We start from the raw sequence: 24,572 nt of genomic DNA on the forward strand, positions 1-24,572 counted from the left end.
TAATGATCAATAATTGCAAAATAATGGCCAAATACTGATATAATTATCATTAAATCACCAAACAATGGAATAATAATAATGAGATAAGTTTAAATAAAGTTTTCAAGATAATTTTGGCGGTGTTCTCACCCCATATCTGGAAGGAGAAACCTGGACTTTATTGTTGTTGTTCTTGTTCATTCATTGATAAACTTCAAGTTTGTTGTTAGTATGTTTACTTATATTGGATGAAACACAAAGTGTGTTCCCAATCTTAAGCCCCACTAGCTGTATCTTTTAGCATTATTTTTATGATTTTACTTTCAAACTAAAATAAGTTTGTGACAATGTAGTCATTTAGGTCTGTGTACACACTGCCGGGGCTATATATGCAATTTTGAACAAGATAAAGATTACACTGCGATTAAATGTTCGCCCAAACATTAAATCACAGCCCCATGCAGAAAAGCTAAAACCTTGATACTATGCATATCTGCATTTAAATCTTCATATAAACTGCACAGCGTAGTCCAAACTGTAATCCACAAGGGTGAATGTTTTCAACTATGACATTGTATGTTCTGATTCCTTTTTAATTTACCAAATTTTGAAAATGCCAGGAAATCAAAATGACCGTTAATAAAATTTTAATTTACATGTCAAATGTTTCTGAAAGGAATGGTTTCCTAATGCAGTAAAAGCTCATATCTCTTCAGAGGGTAGATTTCAGAGAGGAAAGAATAGGTAGATATTTGACGTCAACAAATTTCAAGAGTTACAGCTAGTGGGCCTTAACGATGCATTACTTTATTTCACCCCTAAATTGACTGATCCTTAGCTTCGCTTTACATCTATTAGATAGAGCCTGGCAACAGGTTCAATATAAGTCAATTAAGTTTCTAGGGGGGTGGGGGGGGGTTGGGGGGAAACTAAGGGAATTAAGTTTTTTATCCTACATTGAACTTTTGACGTCGCCCCTAAACCGACAATGGTATCATCGCTAATCAGTGCCTTTTCTTTATGCTGCAAAACACATGCCAGTAATAAACTTGTTGTGGTCGACAGAAAATGACTTTGGTCAGTTTGGAAAAAAACATATGCCAGCTGTTTGTTCAGTCACTCCAAACTGAATTTGATTCCGAGGCCAATTTCAGCGATGTTCAACATGGCGTTTTACAGGTAATGTTGTACTAGTAAGAGTAGGAGACGATTATAAAGCATACTCTAGGTGGCAGGTAATTTCTCTGTGTGTAGTTTCTTTATTTGATTATTTTTTTTGCTATTTTGAAAAAATCGAAAATCGTGATTTCGCCATTTCGTCATTTCGCCATTTCGCTATTTCGCGGAGTACAATTCGCCCTATAATCTCACACCAACGAAACAGAAACATTTCTCATAAAGATACACTTAGACGCGCCAAACTCACAATCCCAATGAATATCATAATTCACATCAGCATACGCAATCAGTATCAGACCGAAACGTAGACATTATAGCTTCCATATGACGGTTGGCTTGGGATGTAAAACTGGCATTCACAAATACTGTATGGGTGGGCCGCTGGAGCAAACCCGATTGAAATATCGTAATTCGTTTTAGATCACCCTCAATGTCCTCAAAAAGATTTCAAATCCCACCAACATTTTTTCGGTATTTATGCTCTTAACTCCAACCTCCTGTTTTACAGCCGTTCTTGTTTACACCTTGCCACACGACGTTCAACATTTTTTTCATCAAAAGGCTAAAAAAAGAAATGATAATCGCCTGGTTTCGACGGTCATTGGCTGCTGGGGGTGAGCTTGATAGGAAATGTGCCCCCTCTTGAAAGGGAGTTCTAGGGTTGGACTCTAATTCAATCATCAATAAGAAATTTATACTTTTTTGACAAGTTGAATACTTTGTGTTTCAGCACGCTGTAGGGATGTGTATTTTTATATAACAGCTAAAGTTTACCCGCCCGAATCTCGTATCGGTAATTACGGTTCAGACAAATTTTTATCATCAACGGTTTGTAAAATTTCATTCCTTTTGTGGGCGGACAACAATGGAATATGGCTAGCATTAATGACAGACGTTGTGCGGGGACTCAAATGGCAGGCAGAAATGAGAGCTTATTCAAATGTCAATAGAGAAAAAATACATCGGGGTTTGAAATGAGGGAGCTACTGCCGAACGAGGTGGAAGGGATATTTTAAAACCTGTTGAGAAGTATGGTTGAACCCTAGTTTCACTTGCCTCCCTCAAAACCAGGTGCAGTACAAAATACTTTAGACTTGACAGATCTCTGCCCATAGGTTTTACCACCCCCCACCCTCTACCAGTATAACTACGCGCCGCTCCTCCTTAATAAGCCTCTAAACTGTTCCTCGGCAAATCAACTCCCTGACAGCTCTCTGGATTTTACAAAGTTGGCCTCTCAATGAATAAATAACAAAACCCCCATCTGCCCCATTACCTACCCGTAGTCTGAGAGGAAACGAGTACAAACGCTTCACTGTGGTTAAGCTTAAGTATTAAGAAAAAGACGGAGCGGGAAGGCTCAGGATAGAGCAGCTACTGTGAGTGTGGAAGATGAAAAAAATGTCAATAATGTAACTACCACGCCGGGCGGTGGCAGTCTCTGGATGGGTGGGTACCCACGCTCGTTAGCAGAGTTTGAAATGTACCCCTTTTCCCAGAATTTTTCTCTGAAAAACACCCCCTTTTTTGGAAAATCTGGGAGAAAATCACTGCGAAAAACACCCCCTTTTTTCCGATATCTGGGAGATTTTACCTAAATGTTTGCCAAGACATTTGAATACCATAATTTACCAATTTCAAAGCAAGTGTGCTGACTCTTGGTGAAAAAGGAACACATAATACACTAGCTTAGCATGGGTTGACTTTGTGTTTGATGTGCATTTTGATGTGATGTGTAACAGACTGCCTTGTTCAATGTATGCTTAGTAACATATGCATAATGAAAACTTGAAATACAGTGATCGTTCAGTGTTTTGTCTTCACCATATGTTCATCAGTCACACTCATATACAATCACTTTTCTGATCCGTTTTGATCTTGTATTAGTTGATGGCTCTTGAGTTATTAGACATCGTCCGTCATCTGTAGCTGCAACAGATACATGTGGGGTACGCTTTTTCTTTGGTCTGACATTATCCAGGAATTCTTGGAGTTTTAGTTTGACTGATTCTGCTAATTTTGCTAAGAACCAGACCTATTCTCGGAGGGTGATCTGAAAAAGTACCCCCTTTTTCTCGAATTCACGGACCCAGATGTCTCCGTGATGTCCGTCGAAAATCACCTTCTTTTCCGCGAAATTTCTAACGAGCGTGCGAACCCGGCTGCTCCGAGACTGCCACCACCGGGCTACCACGTAAGAATGAATTCAAGGCATGGCACGTACTAGCTGTGGGTCCATAGCTGTGGTGTTTTCAGACGGGATTCCTGCCTTTTACGGGCTGGGTTCGACTTTTACGACTTTGTGGCGGTTTAAAAATCGTAAAAGTCGAAACCAGCCCGTAAAAGGCAGAAATCCCGTCGAAAACATCACAGCTATGGATCCACAGCTTGGCACGTACCGTCAGTCTACTAAAAGAACAGTTTATTTACTGTAAATAGTTTAACGAAAAATGTGTAAAAGGGATGAGCAGCCGTTTTAAAGAAAAGGCAAGAGTGATATCAATAGTGTACTTTCGCGAAAAGAAAAAAAGAAGCGTTCTAGGCGAACAGCATTTCAAGTAAATTTACACAATGTATGCCAGACATCGGTGGCATATGTCGATGCAGGATGTCGATAGATCGTACCTGGGATTGTACGATCGTCCAAGATCTGACAAGCGCCCTCTTGGTTCACGAGCCTGTTTCGCTCTTTCACGAGACGAGACTTGAGATGAGATTTCAAGGGGCGCCATATTTAATTTCAAGTGTTCCCGTTGTCTCAGCTGAAGTCTGGAAGACCGTCGTACATTACAATTTGTTGGTCGTGGCAGTGTGTTTTGATGCCGAATTTTTGTGCTTGATGCTTTCGTCGCTGTCTATTAAAATACTCTAACGCTTGGATTGATAGACATTGATTTCATTCCTTCAACTATAATTCAGAGAAACCCTGCGGAAAGGTAAGCCGTTACGTTCATATTATTGTGTTCTTTTTCATTGTGATCGCCTGAATTTGTACCAACTGATATGTATGCGATCATGGATTACGATAACCCACAGACGTAAAAAGGTCGCTACCAGTTGTCGAGTGGCGATGTATGATCACACTCCTGCCACAGTCGCTTGTGATTAGCGCCGGGTAGCCCTGCGTACAGGTCTGTGTGTTCCCGGCGTTATGTGGTGGAGGCCGTATATAACGCCGGGAACACACAGACCTGTACGCAGGGCTAAGCGCCGGGTAGCATCCTCCGTTTGTATGTCTTCGGGGTCAAAGTGTTAGGTCGACAGCACAGGCGTTATGTTGACCGGGTAGTTTGTAAAAGTGTAGTTTATGCTGTGAGTTTGTGTCACGTTCCGACGTTATGATACGTATAGTAAGGCTACGTATCAGAACTTCGGAACGTGGCATAAACTTACAGCATAAACTACACTTTTACAAACTACCCGGTCCACATAACGCCTGTGGTCGACAGTCACCATGGTAAAAACTGCTTACACTATAGCTCTGCGTGGCAGGGCAGTCTGTCTGTTACCATAGACGGTAGAGAGGGAAGACTCTCCCCCCCCACCCCAGTGTCTATGGGCCATGGTGTTTGTTACTGGCTATAGTCCTCGCCGATAATGGCCGAACATCCCTGCCACGTAGAGCTACTTACACCGGGTATTTTCGTCGGACGGCAATGGTTTTACCGTCCGACCCAAATACCCAGGCAAGACCTTGAGCTACTGTACTGCAGCTGGTCATAAGTGGCAGTGGTTCGGGGAAAATACTGCTGCATGTAACAGTGCCCAGGCCCTTAACAACAACCAATTGTAGTTCGGGTACATTACAGAATAGTGTGGAAATTCACCAGAATTAACTATGGCCCATGTACAAGTAGCTGCAATAAAGTATAGCCCACAAGCCGTGTGCAGTTCTTCTGTTGTGTTTTCTGTGTAGCGCTGGCCCATACAATTTTTGTAGCTTGTGTATTGATGAAGCTTCAGCATTGGGGACAAATTTTGTGTAAAGACAAGATGTCTTTGTCCTCCACAGTGAGTGGTATAGTCATGGGTTACATCACTTTGGCACTGCAGCTAATGCTTGGGTTGTCAGCAGCCCAAAGGAACATAAAATAACCATAATCATATTTGTACTTGCAATTCAGCAGTCCGTTCAGCTTTGGACGTCCCAGTCACATGTAAAGATGTGAGGGTAGAATGTTCCTTGGAGACACAGATTTGGACTTCTCTGTTCTAATGTACCACTTGTAGGGGTTCATTTTAAAGCTCTGGGTGTAAGAAAACTTTTCACCAGCTTAGTTTTTTGAAATTTAAAAATTTTATTTCTCTCCATAGAGTTAGCACAGGGATGGTGGCCATTTTGAATTTTAAATATCGGTAAATCTTGACTTCTTTGTTTCCCCTGGTAAAAAAATTTGCATAGTGACCCCCAATTTTTATTCTTGAATTTGAAAGAGAATGATTGAAAGATTCCTCAAGGAAAGTTTGAGCAAAAGTTTAAGTCTTTCACTTTCGAGGCCCAAACTACCTTAAACAAGGGGATGACCTGATCTCTTGATGACCTTGCTCTTTATATTATTCCTTAGTGCTTTAATTTTTGCCTCCAAAATTTTAGTGCAACATTTTACCAATTTTTGTGATTTTTTTTCTGTAAATTTTTGATAATTTTGGACCAATTGGACGTTATTTTTCACTGGCTACAGTTTTTGATCAAAATTTGTTAAAATCTGAACAAAAATTCATTATTTATATCTTTTGAAGGAGACACTTCGAAGTTTACTTTGGTGCTCAAAGGATTAAAAGATTTTATGTTGAGGAAGACTATTTCAACTTTCTGCTCTCTTCAAAACTTTTGTTCAAGCAAAAGAGATACTCATCACTATCAAAATGTCCTCTATCGGCCCAAAAATTATAGATTTATTTGTTATACTAGATCTCTAGCAATATTGATGTTTTTAAGTAGTTTTTTTATGTTAGCCTCAACTACAAACATGGCAATAACAAAAACTATACATGAATATTTATGATCAGAGGCAACTGTAAAATGTTCCAAGATGGAAATAATGGATAAGTTCCAGTGTGTTTTTTCATACAGACTGACATTGACATTTTCTGATAGCTATTTTTTGATCATTTTTTTTCAAGCAACTTTGAAATATATTGAAAATGACTCACATGTCTGGGTTGTACATCAATGCATGCAAGTGTGGAAAATACAAACACTTTTTGGGCCTGCTCATGGAAAATGCCAGTACTCTGAAGTCGTTAACGTCATTCTTTACTTGTTTGTTACAGGACCACTGTTCATAAGTTGAGGCATTCCCAATACACACAGCAGTGATATAAAGTTCTTTTATCAAAGGTGAAGAGACCTCGCCACACATCTGTTACGCTGGACACAACTACACGATTGACAACACCATATTTTCAGTCCCCGGTTGATGGTTTTTGAAGAACATGTGTAATCGTCCATCACATGTAGAGGTGTCAGTTCATTGAGGTATAAAGACATTTCGCTGAGTGTGGAATTCACATCAAACACCAGTTATCGACACCAGTTACTCAGGACAGTTACCGAAGAATTCACCTGTTGCTTTGCTGCCTTAGAATATACTATTGCTATTTGAACTACAATTTGAGCTGGGATTTTTTTCCAAATGCAATGACAAGTGAAAATCAATGAAGAGCCACTGAAAAGTCTATAGCTGTGACCATCATGCTTCGGGCATACTGTACAATTTGCTCGGATTTGTATGAGACAAGCAGTAACATCTCAGTCACAACGTGTGGACATGTATTCCATGAACACTGGTGAGTCCTTGGCAGCAAATTTTTGAACACAGTTCAATCACTTTCTTTCCATCCAATATGCCACATCCACAGTCTTAGATTTCTGAAATGTCCTTTGCAAAGCAGTATGAGTCTCACTAAACTCAGATGTAGAAATGTGATGATCTTTTTTTATGGGGACCAATGTCCATACAAGGAAAGACCGCTGAACTACATATATACTAAAAAGGCCCTAAACATCTCCTCATCTGAATGTTATCAGATTGAGCAGAACGCACATCTGCACCAGATTTTCTGACCTTGATAAAATTTATCCCTTCAATTATTTACAGGACTACATCTTGTGTGAACTCATTTCTTAACCCACAGTCTTATTTTTATGAAAATTGTCAAAATCAATGTTTCTCACTACAAGTAACACAAATTTGCCATTCTACATTTTACACATCTATCGGTTTGAAGTAATTGGCTTTTCATCCAATCCAAAGCTTTACATAGTAACCTCTGATTTGTGTCTTTTAATTGATGGTTGAAGAGAATAACATGTCTGAAAAAAAATTTATTGTAATATTTTCATGGTCAGTATACACATGTCATTAGATAACTGCAATGGATTAAACCTAGAATTTAGGTGGACCACCATACAAACAACACCATGTGTGCAAATGCAAATGCATGTATTTCTGTACATGTTTGCACATATGGGTTGGTTGGTACTCAGTCCCTCCATTACATGTCATTGCTTAGTACATGTGATGGAGGGACTGTGGTTTGAACCCCATCACACATGTCTTGGGCTCATTGAGTCAGTGTGTAGAACATTGCGCATCCTTTCTGTTCCTGAATATTAAGTGCAACGCCACATTACAGGGCTCCCCCTAAGTCACCAAAATGATTAGCCAACTGATTAGCCAAATCAAAAATCTTGTAGCCACTTTGAGCAACTTTTAGCCAGTTTATGATCTCAATTAAGCATGGCAATTACAGCTTTCTCCGCATTCTGATAGTTCCTAATTTTACAAATCGATCTCCCTTAAAAATATTTGTTCAGTTTGTATTGAATAATCTGTGTTTTTATGACATTTCCAGGATAGAAATACTTTTTCATTTCAGATGGTAAATTTTACCACCAGAAATAAAATAAGGTATCAATTGAATTCTAAAAATCTGGTGCTGTAGCAAAGTGAAGCGTATATTACCACAGGTACAGAACATTTCTGCCGCATTCATTTAGTGTCCACAGTATGATAGCTTGTCATAAGCTACAAGCCTCTCATGCGGCAAATTTATGCAGTCTTCCATAACCAAAATGTTTCAGCCACAAGAAAAAATGGTGCAGGAGAAAGCATTTAGTAGCACACTTGCAGTGTAGATACAATTGGCCCGGTGTTACTTGTATGTGACAGTTGTGATCAAGCAGGCTGAATAGCATTTTGAGTATTTTTCTTGAGACCAAAGGGTTTAGCCAACACAACTCTTGTAAAACAAGACACAATGATATATGTTCATTTAAATTACTCACTGTTTGAGAGTATACATTGTTTTAATGATTATGATAACATTTTAACACAGATATATTTTCACTTGATATTTTGATATCATCAAGAAATGTCTAGTGATGTTTACTTCTACATCATTAAACTGGTCGAATCTGCAAAAATATTAAATAATTCAGAATCACATTATTTCTTTTATAAGTTATAGCAGTTTGAAATAGACCGAATTAACAATTTTAATGAATTGTTGCTTTAATGATAACATGCAAAATTGCAATTCACAAATGTGATGATTTGACAATGGATATGCTTACTACAATTACTGTTGACAATATCCCTTTGCAATGACTCTTAATAAATTTAATTTAAAACTGACAGTCAAGCTGAATGCCATTTAACTATTGACCCACCCTAGGTGGCTCTTTTGAACCATAATTGTACACTTAAGGGGTCTTCATGCATGACGTCAGATGATGAGATGACCTAGACTTGACCTTTCAGAAAACCTCAATTTTTCTCCTCTTCCTTTGCATTATTGCTCCGTTTGTGAAATTTCCCTTTTAAATTACTGTTTTTACTATCAAACTGAGTAGTTGCAGGCCAAATTTTGATTCTAGCAAAGTAGGTAAAACTTCTAGATAGACTGAAGGGACGAACGGGACTCACGGAGGCAAAACAAAGCCTCTATGTACCGCAGACGGAACAGCAACAATGTCCGCTCCACGTACCAGGGAACTGTAACTTTGTAGAAAGGAGAGTAAACTGTTTCAATACATTGCAACTTTGTAGGAAGGAGGGTAAACTGTTTCGACATCTTACAACATTTTATTGTTAGCTGTATATTTTGTTGAGGTGGCACCTGGGCAGGAAAAATTCATTAGCCACTATGTTCGCCAAACTTGAATTTTTGTAGCCATTTTTAACTTTCTTTCGCATTTGGCTAATTGGCGATCGGGTAGCGGGAGCCCTGGATTCATGTCCAAAAACAACGAAAATGCTGTTTTCCTGTAGAACTTCACTTTTGTACAAAATTCCATCAGATAAACATAGAGGGCGCTCTGTCCACTCTCACTCATTTACAGGCGCACACACGGTCGCAGACTACCTAGACTTAAATGTTGCTGTCAAGACCACATTTTTCTGCAGCACTTATCTTTCAACAATCCTTTCAACTCTGACATCTCCCTTCAGTCTGCAGAGATGGACAAACCAGTCCAAGACATGTCCCCAGTGCAGGGCTGATTGCTGTCAGCGTAACATCATCAGACGAATTTACTTTGAAATTTCTGATGATTCACCAGAAGATGTTGACCCTTCATCACTCAAGGTATTATTTATTTATTTATATACTTACTAACTTACTCATTTATTTATTTATTTATTTATTTATTTATTTCTCTACTTTATTGAGTTCACTGCCAACGATTGTCTGTCCTGTATCATGTGTTACTCAGATGCACCTTATCTGACTTTAAAGTTCAATGCTTGGCCCATGTGATATCATGTCATGGTACAAGATGTAGGACAGTTTAACATTATGCTAGGGGGTGTGATTACATTCATTCATCACAAAAGGCACCTCTTAGGCAAGTCATGATTACTGCCATAAAGAAGTTCTGGCTCAGTTTTTTGCAGATATTCCTCTTACCTTCTCTAATGGAAATGCAGAGACACCTTGTCAAACTTAAAAACACCTCCAAAAATATGACAATGCTGTTTAACCTTTAAACACCATTGTTTAAAGGGACAAAGTCGGCCATTTTCCATGAATTTTGTTTGATACGAGATACTATTTATATTGTTTGACATGTTGAAAGATATTGAATGAATAGGTGACCATGCATATATTTGACCCAAGTTTTAGACAAATTAAATAAAACCATCGCGAGAATGAATTACTGGTCATGACCATTAATTCATTATTGCGTTGGTTTCATGTATTGTGTCTAAAACTTGGGTCAAATATATGCATGGTCACCCATTCATTCAATATCTTTCAACATGTCAAACTAGATAAATAGTATCTTGTATTAAACAAAATTCATGGAAAATGGCCGACTTTGTCCCCTAAGGTAGTATGCGCCTCAAAAGTGAAAAACTTAAAGTTTTGCTCATACATTCCTCAATGAAACATTCAACCTTTTCTCTTACAAAATCATGAATAATAAAAATTGGGGGTCGCCGTGCAATGGTTGGAACTAGGGAAACAAATTACCTAACATTTTGCAATATTTGAAATTCAAAATGGCAGCCATCCCTGTTTTACATGTTACTCTGTGGGAAAAAATTAAATTTGTGATTTTCGAAAAACTAAGGCGGTGAAAGGTTTTCTTCCTCCAAGAGCTTTAAAATGAGCGGCCATAATTGGTAGATTAGAAAGAATTGTAGCATATTGTAGAAATTTGAGAGTTTGAATATCTGTCCCTGAGGTGCCTTTGGGACAGATATTCAGGCTTTCAAATTTTGTCAGTTCTCTTCTGATCTACCTCTTTTGGGGCTCATTTTAAAGCTCTTGATGAAAGAAAAAGTATTAATTGTCTAATTTATTCAAAAATAAATTTTCACCGCCCTAGTTTTTCAAAAAGCCCTAATTTCATTTAATGGAGCCAAGAAACTTTCTAGTGTAATTCTCTTAGAGCCCCTCACTGGTTACAGCTTCTCTTTGACACACTGTAACTATTTCTACTCTATACACATTACCGGTAAACTTGGAATGACCAGATTCAACAAGCTGGCATTGTCATCCCTTTGTTTTTTAGCGATATATTCCTGTGCTCTCGCTGTCGCTCGTAACGTTCATAAATTACAAACAAAAATGAAAATTTATGAAAAAAAATAGATGTCCGATCGGCCATTTACGAACAATTTTGTTATTTTTGAATCCTGATTTTCGGTCAAGATTGTGAATTCTGGGGAAATACTGTCATATCTCGTCTTTCAAAACCTACGCTGCCCCTATCATCGGCGCATCAACATATGGTGATAGATAGCTTTGGACTTTGACCTGTGATAACATGAGCATGCGCAAAAAGATTTCAAGATCCCCGGGTCGTGTACTCTCATACTGGTGTGTCATGCAGTACGGTAGTTTCGAGACACCCAAACACTCACATGCTGTCAACATTCTGAATCGACGGTTGAAGCGGATCGAGGGAAGCGGGCAGTTACAAATGCTTTAGATAGATAGTATCCTCAGCTGGGAAAGAAAGTTGGGCATAAAAACGGCAACTGATATGAAAAAAATACTAAACAATGAAACCGCCGAGAAGAGATCAAGACAGTCAGCCTGAAAGACAGGCAAACTACAGTCCGGACCGCGCATGGTTGAACAATGTACCGCAAAGTGTTTGTCTGTGCATGGAGGTAGAAGCGAGCCGGAAATCTTAGCCGGAAATCTTAGTTGTCATAGATTTGTCATTTGACGATCTGCAGATTGAATTTTTCAGTCAGCTTGCCAATTTTAATAGGTTTCCTTCAAAACATTTTACAAGAAACTGTCTCAGCAAATGTTATGAAAACTGATAGTTTTCTTAGATGATCCAGACAAAAAAATAAATGACGATCATCTGCAGCGTTTTAAAAGTGTAACTCTCTCTAAGAAAACATTAGCAGGATCACCAGTCTCAGTTTGCATACTTAAATTTGATTGAGATGAGACAAAATTTGTGCAAAACCACAGACTGCCAAATGTTCTGATCAGTGGTTGTTTTAAAAGAATTTTAGAGATGAACATGGGTAATGACTGCAGCTACCAAGAGGCACCACCTAAGACCTATGGATGACATGCATACTTTCAAAGTAACAGAGCTTTCCAAATATGAAAAACAGGGGACAGATTTTCTAGCATCTAAAACTTGTGCAAACACTGATAATATTAATGACCACTTCATATATTAATATATATAATCATCAACCACTGACTACACACACAAAGGGAGTTACGATTTGTGTCACAATATACTTGAAAATGTTATGTTATGTACTAAAGATCGATTAATTGAATAACATTCATGGGCCGGTTGACCAAAATGACACACTTTATTGAGACAAGGAAGAAATTTCAATGTTGCAAGCAGTCATGACCCATGATGTACTGTGTTATTCAATGGATCTTTTGAAAATGCGTATCAAAATAGAAGTGTTCATTGTCACAAAAAGGAATTTTCCACTTTCCTTTGTCTATAATAAAATCATTCATCATTTCTATCCCCTTAAAATCATTTATTGAGTACAAAAAGTGCTTGTTGAAAATTTGCGGGCTCAGCATTACATAATTTGTGCTTACTTATATTTTTTGAACCGAATTCGTAAATTTACTAACAATTTTGAAAGGCCAGGGAGAGCACAGTATTCATTTGTAAATAACGAAACAAAAGAATATATTTCCAGAACAAATGAATATGCATATTATTCATTTTATGTAAATTAGCTGTCCCTCATTTCCAGGGCTGTGGAGAAAACTGAGCAATATGCAAGCATGGGAGCTGTGGAGGAATAATAGGAATAATAGGAATGAAAAATCTGCCATTGCTTAACGTCTTAATCAGTATCAATATCATTGACCCTGTCTTTCCTTGTGTTCCCAGAATGAACTTGACCGGGTGAAAGCCCAGCTGAGCCAGCAGAAGAAAGAGAAGTCCGATCTCAAGAAAGAAAAGGAGCGACTTTATGATCAGATCAGCAGCCTGGAAAGTAAAATCGGTGACTTGATGGACAGAGCCAACAAAGCAGAAAGTACAAATAGTGTTTTACGGGTGAGAATATAATCCCATCGAAAAATCTCAAATCCCTCATTCCACATGCCAATATGCCAAGCGTTTCACATAATTTTTTTTTTTTCTGTTTTCTATATATTCACAGAAACAACTGAAAATTCTCAGTCTGAAGCAAGATGACGCAGAGAGAGCCAGGAAAGAAGCAAGAGATCTGAGAATCAAACTGAAAAGATTAGAAAGGTATGCATCAGTTTCAAATAGATTGGTAATCTGTGTTTTCACCAAAGTCCACCTGATAAGTGCTGTACATTTTCTTCCAAAGAAAGCTCCCCTTGCTTGATTTGAAAATATTGGATGAAAATATACGAACACTGTGAATCACTTATATATCTGTTGCACAGCAGCTTTGCAAATTAATTCTATTGAGTGAGCGCTGGCAGTACCATACAGTATGTACAGGTGTATGTGGTACAGTACAGTACATCTACCTGTACAGGTGTATATGGTACAGTATACACATATTGACTGGCCATGAGGGCAACAGCATACGTCTGTACCCCGAGGGACTGTGAGTCACCCCCAAAAACAGACTGTTTCCCGAGGCCGTAGGCCGAGGGAAACAGTCTGTTTTGGGGGTGACTCACAGGCCCGAGGGGTTAAAGACGTATTCTGTTGCCCTCATGGCCAGTCAATATGTGTTTTGTAACACATCTCATCCGTAGCCATGAATAAGAACGTACTATACACAAAACTTGTCTCATGTAGACCTATGATGTAATATGTTGGAGTGGTTCAGTAAGAAAACGTTTTTCCTAACAGGATCGCAATACTTCTGCAAAACGTTCAATGCACCTTTGATTATAGTTTTCGTCCGTTTCGAGTCCTTGTTGGAAACCAAAGCATTAAATTCTTCTTCAGAAAGTAGGATAAACCAAAAAAATTCTCGACTATCGTTTCGATCGGCCGCAGACGACATCTTTGTTTACATTCCGGTCCGCGCACGCGTCAATGTCGTTTTTGACGTCAGCGGGCATCATTTTTCGGAACTGATGCCTGGCAGGCAACAGTTCCAACAAATGATGCCTGATGACGTCGTTTACGTGGATCAGCACAAAAAGAATGCATCCCACGTGACTATCAATTGGCGAATTAGAATACAGACTGCGGATGAGGTGTGTTACAATACAGTACATGTACCTGTACAGGTGTATGTGGTACAGTACAGTACATGTACCTGTACAGGTGTATGTGGTACAGTACAGTACATGTACCTGTACAGGTGTATGTGGTACAGTACAGTACATGTACCTGTACAGGTGTATGTGGTACAGTACAGTACATGTACCTGTACAGGTGCATGTGGTACAGTACAGTACATGTACCTGTACAGGTGTATATGGTACAGTACAGTACATGTACCTGTACAGGTGTATATGGTACAGTACAGTACATGTACCTGTACAGGTGTATGTGGAAATAAACCGTGCCCTGAGTTTATTGTATGAGGGACGGGAAAGCCCAGAGTGGCAATCGTTTTTTATTATGCACACTGTCTTCTCTTGCATGTCCTCTGTATCGACATACCTTTTTTCTTCATGAATGTCCTCCATGTATAGAGTACATTCCATTGGTATATGCTTTCTGTGTGAACATGTGCCAAATTGCCGCTTATCCTGCCAAGTTCAAATGTCACCATCAGGTCAATTTGGTTCAAACCAGTGAGGCGTGACAGACCCCATCTGTTGTATGTCAACAAAAACGTTAATATTTGATGACCTGTGAATTCCTTTATGTCTATAAATGTCATTTTTATTGACCAAACTTGGAATAACGTACCAAGCCAAGCAGATGAAAATATACATGGATTTGGCCAATAGCGATTTTTACTGACTCGGCACATGGGGAAGTGATACTGTCTTGCAGGATTAGGGTTAAAAATTTGTTATTTTACATGCAGTTTTTGGTATCCTAGAAATTACAAATGTTATGAGTGTGGTTTCGTGAGCCCTGCGTGCGTCTGGAAAAATTCATCTTGTTTCAAGTAAAACTTGGCTCGTTCAACTCATTTTATGTGTGTCGTAGGTTCGAGGCTGTCATGACAGAAAACACAAGAGAAGTTGAAGAGATGTTGCAAAATTACGGTAGCGGACAACATGCGCTGAAAGATCTTGCAACATACGTTGTGTCACTGAAAAAGTAAGTACACTCCTTTTCCAATTTTCATATAGAGACTGTGAAATGTAAAAGACAATTGACATCTGTGTACCCGATTGTTGTTTATTATTTAAAGTATTTGGTTGTATGCATGCATTTGTTTCCTCGAAGTACAATATGTGCTTTATTGATTTGAAGTGAATTTATTTCACCAGAAATATGTAAACATAATATGTACAAGACCCAAAAGTCAAGATCTTTTTTACCATCAGTGCTCATCTTTTGTTTCTTGCAGAGAGTTTGATAACACTAAACAAGGCAAACACAAGCTGAGAGATGAACTGGAAGAAGTCAGCAGAACTATACAAGTGAAAAACAAAAAGGTAACCTCTGGAACAGTCACTACCTCTAGACACGGAGACATCAAGTCATTTTTTGGTGCTTTTTTAACCTGGTTGAATTTTGTTGAATGTTTCTTTTGTGCTCATAACATATCCAAAATATGAGAAATTTGAGTTCACCATGACAACTGATACTCAGTGTAATTTTGACTTTTTAAATAATGTTGACATCAATAATCAGATTATTTCAGGGCACTGAACAGATAGCTGATCAACAGGTGGAATTTAAGAGAGATACAGTGGGTTCCGATTCGATGCCACAAATCTGGAGCGGGAGGCAGTTTTAGTTTCAGCAAACATCTTTGAACTTAAGCTGTCACTGTTACTAAAAACAGCTACATTTTACATTGTAGATCAAGTGCAGACAACTGTTCATCTATCGGTCCAGACAGAGCTGCCCCATGCTGGTTTACTGTAACTAGTCAAGGAGTCAATGACTTCGAAAAGTGTGGTGATACCCAAGCTAGACTTTTATGTGAACAATGTGTCTGTCTCACATACAGAATTGTGGCGCCAAATTGAAACCCACTGTAATTTTGTCTGCATGCTGATCAAATGTTGAGCATAACTTTTAGATGAAGTCAGTCTGGTAATAAAGTAAAGTGCAATTCCCTGAGAGAATGGATTTATAAAGGGAAGGACGGTTGGATCTCAGGAGGTCAGAGGTTAAGTCTACCTTGTGAAAGTTTTTTTCCACTTACAGGTGTCGATAAATTTCATACCTGCTATCCCAGCAAAAGAAATTTTCACATTTATTGCAGTAAATGAAATGTAGAACTGTTGAAAAACCACAGCTGAATAACCCTTTGAGTGCTTAAGTCAATTTTTGTCAACTTTAAATAATATAATGCAGACTATTTTTTAATCTAGACAATATGTTTTTAGATTTCCGCAAATTTTGATAAAAAACTGTAGCCAATTTAAACGAAGGTCTGTTTAGGCCAAAATTATCAAAACTACTACAGAGAAATTTGTAAAAATTGGTAAATTGAGGGAAAAATTACAGTACTCAAAGGGTTAAAGCATATTTGCTACTACACCCATACCAGGTATGTGAGTTTTATAGTATTGACAACTTCAAATTATATTTTGGCCAAATTTTCATGTTCTTGTCTTTGTTGGTTGCCACAGTTGATGGAGAAAACCAAAGAATGCAATGCTCTTCAAAAACAGTTGAAGCTGGTGGAGGACGATCTCCAACATGTTGAGGACGAGAAGAAAAGTCTATCGAAGAAAGTGGAGGTACTGCAGAGGGCGGTTGATTCGCCCAGTGGGGCCGAGGGCGCTATTACAAGACTAGTGAATGAAAGGTATGTGTAAAACCATCTAATAGACCATGGCTCACACATGGAGTAGCTCTATCATTTATCATCATTGTGCCAAATACAATCACACTTGTGTATAGTGGTCACTAAAGGGCTCGAGAAAAAGTGACCAATATATAGAAATTGGTTTTCTGTGGAAGGGTGGGTGTGTCACTTCCTTATGAGTAGACGGTACCTGAAATGTTCTAGACAGAAAATATCTATGTAACAGTAAACCTCAGCATCACAATTTCTGGTGTTCTCAACAGCTTGAAGAATTGGAGGAACATTCAATTTACATAACAATGCATAATTAGCATATTCTTTATCATGAATTTTTTTTTGTATGGTTATTAACATACAAATATATTGCTTGAAAAAACAGAGTGGTTTGCTCATCCCTCAAAATCTCCTTGTTGAGAACGTTGATTTTTTAAAATTCATGATATAGGTAATATTGAAGCAACAGTCAAAACGAAAGTTGCATTTTTTTATTTAGACATTCTGGTCTTAACCCCTTGACTACCAAGGCCAATGTATTCCTACATACCAGGCCCCTTATGTAAATATTGATAAAACCTTGGGTGTGGTCATTGCATGAACACTGTTTAGAGTAAAAATTAAGTAAGTACCAATAAACCATATATTTTCTGAATCAGCATGAAATTTCCCACTTTTTCATACATAAGTTTTGTATTTCCAGGTCACGTGACTGATCACATGACACATCATGTGACCAGAGTTGGCAAAGAATATGAATATTTGAAGCATCAGGACGTGTTTTGAATCCATAAAATGACGCAAATTTGAATACAGTTGCAATTTTCATGGCATTGTCTTTACATATATGTAATAATAACTACCCTTTACTTTATTTATAGATGTACCTATTTAAGATTTTTCTCACAAAAGGCAGAGTAAATGAACCACAAACATCAGCATCTGACATAATTCTGTATTTGAAAATCAACACATTTTATATTTGTAAACACCTGCTTTATGTCTTCCTTGCAGAAACATGCATCTAAAATGGTTATGATTTATCAAAAATAATTCACAATATTTAAAAATACATTTTAGGGAACAACATATCACATGACCAAACACATGACCAGTCATGTGACCAGTCATATTGATAATATGGCTGCTATAAAATTTCACTGGCTTATAGTAAAAAATTGTATTTCCTCTAGTTTCATTCACGAATATTGCTGTTAATAGAACATATTTACATATAAATCATTTGTTTTCAATAAATAAACATTTCATTTCAATAAAAAAAAGCCATAAACATCTTCGCTGTAAACAATCAGCACGACACTTCTGTGATCAGCCTGACCTTTCAGGGTTGAGGTCACGGGTCACGACATTTGCTTCCGGATTTTGGCCATACTCGGACGTACAGGGGCGCAATCACATTCAGGCCAGATCAGAATACATCAATCTTAGTCGTGCTGTGCCGACGCCGAAATTACGGGATTTTTAGGGACAAAAACGAAGCAAATAAGCCTTTTTAACTGTGCCGGATATTTCCGGCATTCAAGGTATATGGTAATTCAATATGGCGCCGGATATATCCTGCGCCATAGGTAGTCAAGGGGTTAATGGTCGGAAATATTGAGGGCTGTGTACATATACTTGCAAATCACAGCATTTGTATATTGCTGCTGACCTTATCAGCGAGTTGGCTACTCTATAGATTGTCTTTTTAGGTAGTATGGGCCTCAAAAGTTTTACTAAACGACTTAAACTTTTGCTCGAACATTCCTCAAGGAATATTTCAACCATTCTCTTTCAAACTCAAGAATACAAATCAGGGATCACTGTGCAAACTTTTGTACTAGAGAAACAAATTACCAGAGATTTACCAGTATTTGATAGTCAAAATGGCTGCCAACCCTGTGTTAACTCTATGTAGTAAAATAAAATTTTCTATTTTGAAAAAAACTAAGATGGTGAAAAATTTTCTTACTCAAAGAGCTTTAACCCTTTTCCTGCCAAGTCCATATTTCACCACCAGGTCAAGATGGTTAAAATTAATGAAACACAACGTATTCCATATGGTGTATTTTAACATAATACTGTACATTTGAAGGCTGTTGAAAACATAACACTGTAAAGTTGATTTTTTTTTGGACAAAAGAGGCTATAACATACCAAGCCAAGTGGGTGAAAATACGTCATGTTTTTGCTCAATACCGCTTTTTACTGACTTGGCTGATGGGGAAGTGATACAGTTATTACTGTCTGGCAGGAAAAGGGTTAAAATGAACTCACACAAGTGATAGATCAGAAAGGAATCGTAAAAGTTTGAGAGTCTGACTATCTGTCCTCGAGGCGCATTCTACCTTAAGATGTAAAATTGTACAGGATGGCCAGAAAGTGAGCACCCATGAAAATTTGTCATTATGTGAGCATGATCAGTGAGAAGTGTGACTTTGTTTTATTTGTTATATTATATTAACAGCAAAGGTAATGCCATTTATATCGATAATAACTCTTAGATGTTCCCGTTTTAACCTGTTCACCCCCATGCATTCGTAAATAGGCCATAATCGCTGTTGATAACAATGGATTTGGGCCAAACCATTGTGGTGAAAAGGTTAACCCTTTCATGCCTGACTTTCTGGTAAATTACCCACCCCTATACTGGTACATAGGGATCAGTCCTGAAAGGCTTAATGACGGGCAGGACCATGCCCATATCTTCTTTACCCATCATTTCAGCCCAGCACCTCAGATATACAAAGACAAACCGACGCTCTCCAGCCCAGAGGGAGGTGGCTTTGACTTGAGTCCTGGTTTTCCGGACACCCCGGAAGTGATCAGTGAAAGTCCCGCTGCAAAAATCAAGAAGGTGTGTAAGGAGTTTGACATTCCCTATGTCAAGACAACCGCCCTTGCCGAAAAAAATAAAAAGGTAAGTGCACTAGTGACCAAACCATTCTTGAGAAAAAATGATGTTTTTAGGAATTTTCCAGAAAGACAACAAAATCAGCTTACAAAATTTTCTCGCTGACAACTAGTTAACCCATCGTGCTACCCGGTAACAAGAATCTTGATTCAGTCATGAAGTTACCAAAGTAATTACATTATTACCTCTATGACCTTTCACCCTTGTTGGTTTTACAAGCCTGTCTTGCCATATTGCAAATAGTAATAGTATGGTTTGATTTTCACTTTTGCAATGGACTCTCTGTACAGGAACCAAGCCTCTGTGCTCCAGGTCAATGCTGTTAGTGTACGAGACACATCAATCACGTTACAGAATCTAGACTACACTCATATTGTGTTTCGCATGCATTATATATTTGGATTGTCTTATTGTGATATTTTTAAACATACCTTAATTACAATAATACCCATTTTCACGTTGAAAGGACAAAACCCAGAAGGAAGTGATGGTTTATGGGTTGCAGTTGTCAAAATCTGATTTTTCATAACTGTTTCTTATATTGGACAAACAGACTCCAAAGCTGTGTCATTGTGCTTATTTACACTATTCTAGGGGGTCCGAAAGAAGTAAGGGTCTACCACTGCCTTGGAAAGTAGAGGGATGACAAATTTACATAACAAAGCGTAATTTGCATATTCGTTTTTTGTGGAAAAATATTTTCTTTTGTTTGGTTGTTATCGTAGAAATAAACCTATATCGTATTGTTTCGTAAAAGAAGGTATGGCAAATACGTTATATTTGAAAACTTGCGGATCTCCAGTAATTTATTATACTTGTACAGATTCGACTGCCAGTATCGATGTAGCATGGCATGAGTCGATATCACAAAGTATAAGTAAGAGTTGTCTGTAGCGTGAATCAAAAAATCATTGGCATAAAACTTTGCATAACATTGCATAAATGATCATAAATTAACTGTGACATTCGATTTTGCAATGACACCTGTTTATTAGACCCCCCACATCTTTTTTGTCATCTTTGGTTTTGGAAAGGGGGTCTTAGAATCGGAGGAATACAGTATTACTCCAAATACAGGGATAGACCACCACTAAAAATCAATCTTGTGAAAAACCATGGAAGTAAGGCAAGTGACATTGTGCCATGCCATGCACTCACTACAGTCTTCTCCATAGCTTGGAAAAACAGAGAGGCAGCCAATTTACATAACAATACATAATTTGCATATTCTTTTGTTGCAGAAATGTACAGTTATTAACATATGAATAGATTGCTCCAAAAACAGAGGGTGGTCCACCCCTTAAATTCCCATTGAGGAGAACCCTGCACTAGAAATGACTAAACAGTCTTCTGCTGTAAGAAATTCACTCGATCATTGACTATCTTTATAATATTACATGTGATTCTTTTTGTCATCGTTGCGTTCCAGACGAAAGCCATCAGGCAATCTGAAGAAGATTATTTGTCCTACCTCTATGCAAATTCTGATCTGTTCAAGAAACGACGACTCGGAGAAACCAACGTAAACGCAAGTATACGAACAGGTTACAATGGATTAGGAGGTCATCATACGGTCATCGAAGCTGTATCCTTTGGAATCATGCAAGCAGCTTGAAAATCCAAACTTGATAAGTGTTACAGATACTTTTCTTTAAAAAGTTTTGAACTCTTACTTTTTTATAATCAAGGAAGAAAATCCAAGGGGGTCACAAAAATTATTTGACCCCTAAATTCAGAATGCCCAAAATTTTCAAACTATTATTCAGCGAGGATGAGGCAGATTCTACCAATTCATTTCAGACAAAAGGACATGTAGCAAGTGTCCTATCCAACTCTCACCTGTGCTTATTTCCTGTTTAAGGTCAAGGACATGTTCAATGTACATGTGCATCACTAATGCCATGTTTCACCTTTGACATCTGTTTTGACAGCTGTTTCCAAAATTTGTGCAAGGAATGACAAGATCATCATGTAAATTCCCAAGAAAGATAAAGCCATAAGATTGTTCTTAATTAGACAAGGACATTCACAACTTTGGAAACGATGGAAATCATTGTTTTGCTGTCGTGTACTTAATAGGTGTTTTGGGTTTGAGGGATAAAAGAGACATGTAGACAGACAGACAGAGACAGACATAGGGACAGAGAAAGATGAAGATTAGTGTCACACAAAGTTTGTGTACACTGCATACAGAGCACTACTCAGTGCTCATTCATCTCGCTGTAGGCCACACAAACAATGATTTCTTTTGCTTTCACGTTGTAACTGTTTTTCCTCAATAACCGTGCTCAGTCTCCGAGAGATTATTTCCTACCGCCGCCGAAGAGAATTGTAAAGCCAGCCAAGAGAAGACGCGTCACCAAACCCGACTCGTCACTCAGGACACTCAACGAATTTCTGAAAAAATGATAACAGCAGAACTATTGATAGATAGATAGATAGAAAGATCTAAATTATTTATATAGTACTTTATGTATATTCCATCATTAATTCCTGCAATTAAATGTCTTTGTGAGGTTCACCCCTCATGTCAACGTTGTGCTGTTGTCGGGACATTATGGTAATGAGAGGTTGATCAGGAGGGGTTTTTTTGACCCGGGGGGGGGGGGGGGGGGGAGCAAGAGGGGGATGATGTGAAATGGGTTCTCAATAAGACAGGTCTAGGAACTATTGGCAGCAGTGAGGTGTCTTTTACTAATTTCATGTTTGCAAGGAAACTTGACATGATTTTGAAATTATTTCCAGTGATTAAATCTTTCACATTAATGTGTTTGTCATTTCATGAAGTTTAGTACTATATCTCGTCATCAGTTTACCAGCCACACAATGGGACTCAGGCCTTGACCTATGGTATGCAATCTCTGCATGGAGTTTAAAGTGACATTGATAATTATAATCTAGCTAGGTAGTCTGACCAGCACTTTGGGGGTAAAAGCACAGGGGCTCATAAATGGCTATTTAAGTCAATATTACAGCGTTTTTCTTTCTTTTTCAATGTTACGAATAAACCAGCTGAAGAGCACAACACTTGTGTAGCTGTCTTTTGTGTAGCTTGTATTGGCATGTATAGTGCGTCCTCATATGTTTCCCCCAGCAGCTGCAGGTAAAGACATAGACAACAATGTTTTATGCAATGTTTAGTTTTGTTCTTGCTATACTGCACTTTCCGAAGTCTGTTGTTATGCAATAAAGTGATTAAAGAAAGTAAATGTGACCTTTAGTTCTGTGACCTCTAGCCATGCCTATTTCCTGCCCTGCCCTTGCTATGCTTACTGTACTAATTTCCCGCGACGTCTGTACGCATGGCCAGTAGGCATGGCCAGAGGAATTGGCTAGAGGTCACAGAACTAAAGGTCGTATTTACATATGATCACATTCCCCATTGAGGGCGCACTATACATGCCAATACAAGCTACACGAAAGACAGCTACGCAACTGTTGTGCTCTTCAGCTGCCATTTGTAACATTTAAAAAGAAAGAAAAACTCTGTAATATTGACTTAAATAGCCACTTATGAGCCCCTGTGGTAAAAGCACTTGAGCGACTTTGAGACTCTCTAGCTGGGTTAAAATTATCCACGCTGGGCTATAATCTGCGTGTGCAGATTGCATAGTATGCATTCACCGTATAATTTTATTTTGTTGCAGTTTTTGTGAAGTTAGTGACTCACTGGCAGCCAGCATCTTCAGAGCTAAATGTATACAAAATAGCAAATTATATGGGGCTTTTGGATTATAAGGAGGGCTTAACAAAAACACCATGCCTCGATTCCTTGGTTACATCACTGCCATGTATCTTTCTTTTGGCCCAGTACAATTTACATATTCTAATGATTTCCTCTGTAACTTTGTAATAAAGAGTGACATTTTTGTAAGTAACCATTGTGACGTGGCATGTCTTCATTGGTTGTGGTGGAGCTGTAGGGCAACTCTGAATAATGCGCGTCAGGTCAGAGGTCGACCATTAAAATCTTGGGAAGAGATGGAGAAAATATGCATGACATAAACAGAGCAGAAGTTGCTGAAACATTTCTTTGCGTTTTTTGTGGACAAACATTCATAAAAAGTAGAATTCAGTTACAAAAAAAAAGAATCTCACAGTTTAAAATTGCTCTAAATTTGTGGAAGTCAATGTTTGCTATCACGAGTCAAAGAAATCACAGAGTCAAAGAAATTAAAATAGCATGACTTTATTCATTTGAGAAGAGTTTTAAGAAACAAGGAGAGGAGTAGCTGAAAGTGATACCATCAGTTTCGCAAAAACAAAAAGAATCATGGAAAAGTAAAATAGGAAAATCTGTTAAAATGCTACCAGCATACCAAGTAGGTACGACTTTGCTTCGAGGAGAACGAAAATAGTTGCACGGAGGCTATTCAGTACAGAATGCTGTACACTGTCTCAGTGTTAAGCCTCACAAACGACACCAAGGCCAGGGGCCACTGCCATAGAGAGGTGTACGGGTAAGTATACCGCCTGATGAGGTCACTTTTCACTAAACCCCCCGAAACACAAGCGGCACATTTTGCTTATAAAAATATTGGGCGTCGCTTTGGGAGTACAAAGTCATTCAGAGGTCATGAAACATACACGCAAACTTTAACGACATAATTCGCATGTAAATGACCCAGGATATCGCATGTTTCACTGGATACGAAATTAAA

General features: G+C 38.3%; 1 protein-coding gene across 1 annotated transcript; it reads left to right on the top strand.

Moving 5' to 3' along the window:
• Positions 1-3,865: 3,865 nt before the first annotated feature.
• Positions 3,866-22,508, top strand: LOC139137106 (E3 ubiquitin-protein ligase TRAIP-like). Its single transcript, XM_070705069.1, has 11 exons — positions 3,866-4,094; positions 6,433-6,948; positions 9,615-9,750; positions 13,010-13,177; positions 13,284-13,378; positions 15,221-15,334; positions 15,588-15,675; positions 16,825-17,003; positions 19,725-19,917; positions 21,341-21,496; positions 22,204-22,508. Exons 2-11 carry the CDS (start codon positions 6,854-6,856, stop codon positions 22,318-22,320), a joined length of 1,341 nt encoding a protein of 446 aa, XP_070561170.1. The 5' UTR covers positions 3,866-4,094; positions 6,433-6,853; the 3' UTR covers positions 22,321-22,508.
• The last annotated feature ends 2,064 nt before the right edge of the window (positions 22,509-24,572 follow it).

Source organism: Ptychodera flava, chromosome 7 (assembly GCF_041260155.1).
Source record: "Ptychodera flava strain L36383 chromosome 7, AS_Pfla_20210202, whole genome shotgun sequence".
Taxonomy (NCBI): domain Eukaryota; kingdom Metazoa; phylum Hemichordata; class Enteropneusta; family Ptychoderidae; genus Ptychodera; species Ptychodera flava.

Coding starts and splice junctions, on each gene's coding strand:
- LOC139137106 (XM_070705069.1), top strand. CDS start 6,854: ATGCTTCGGGCATACTGTACAATTTGCTCGGATTTGTATGAGACAAGC. Junction 9,751..13,009: donor TTGACCCTTCATCACTCAAG/GTATTATTTATT, acceptor TTGTGTTCCCAG/AATGAACTTGACCGGGTGAA. Junction 21,497..22,203: donor ATCATACGGTCATCGAAGCT/GTATCCTTTGGA, acceptor AACCGTGCTCAG/TCTCCGAGAGATTATTTCCT.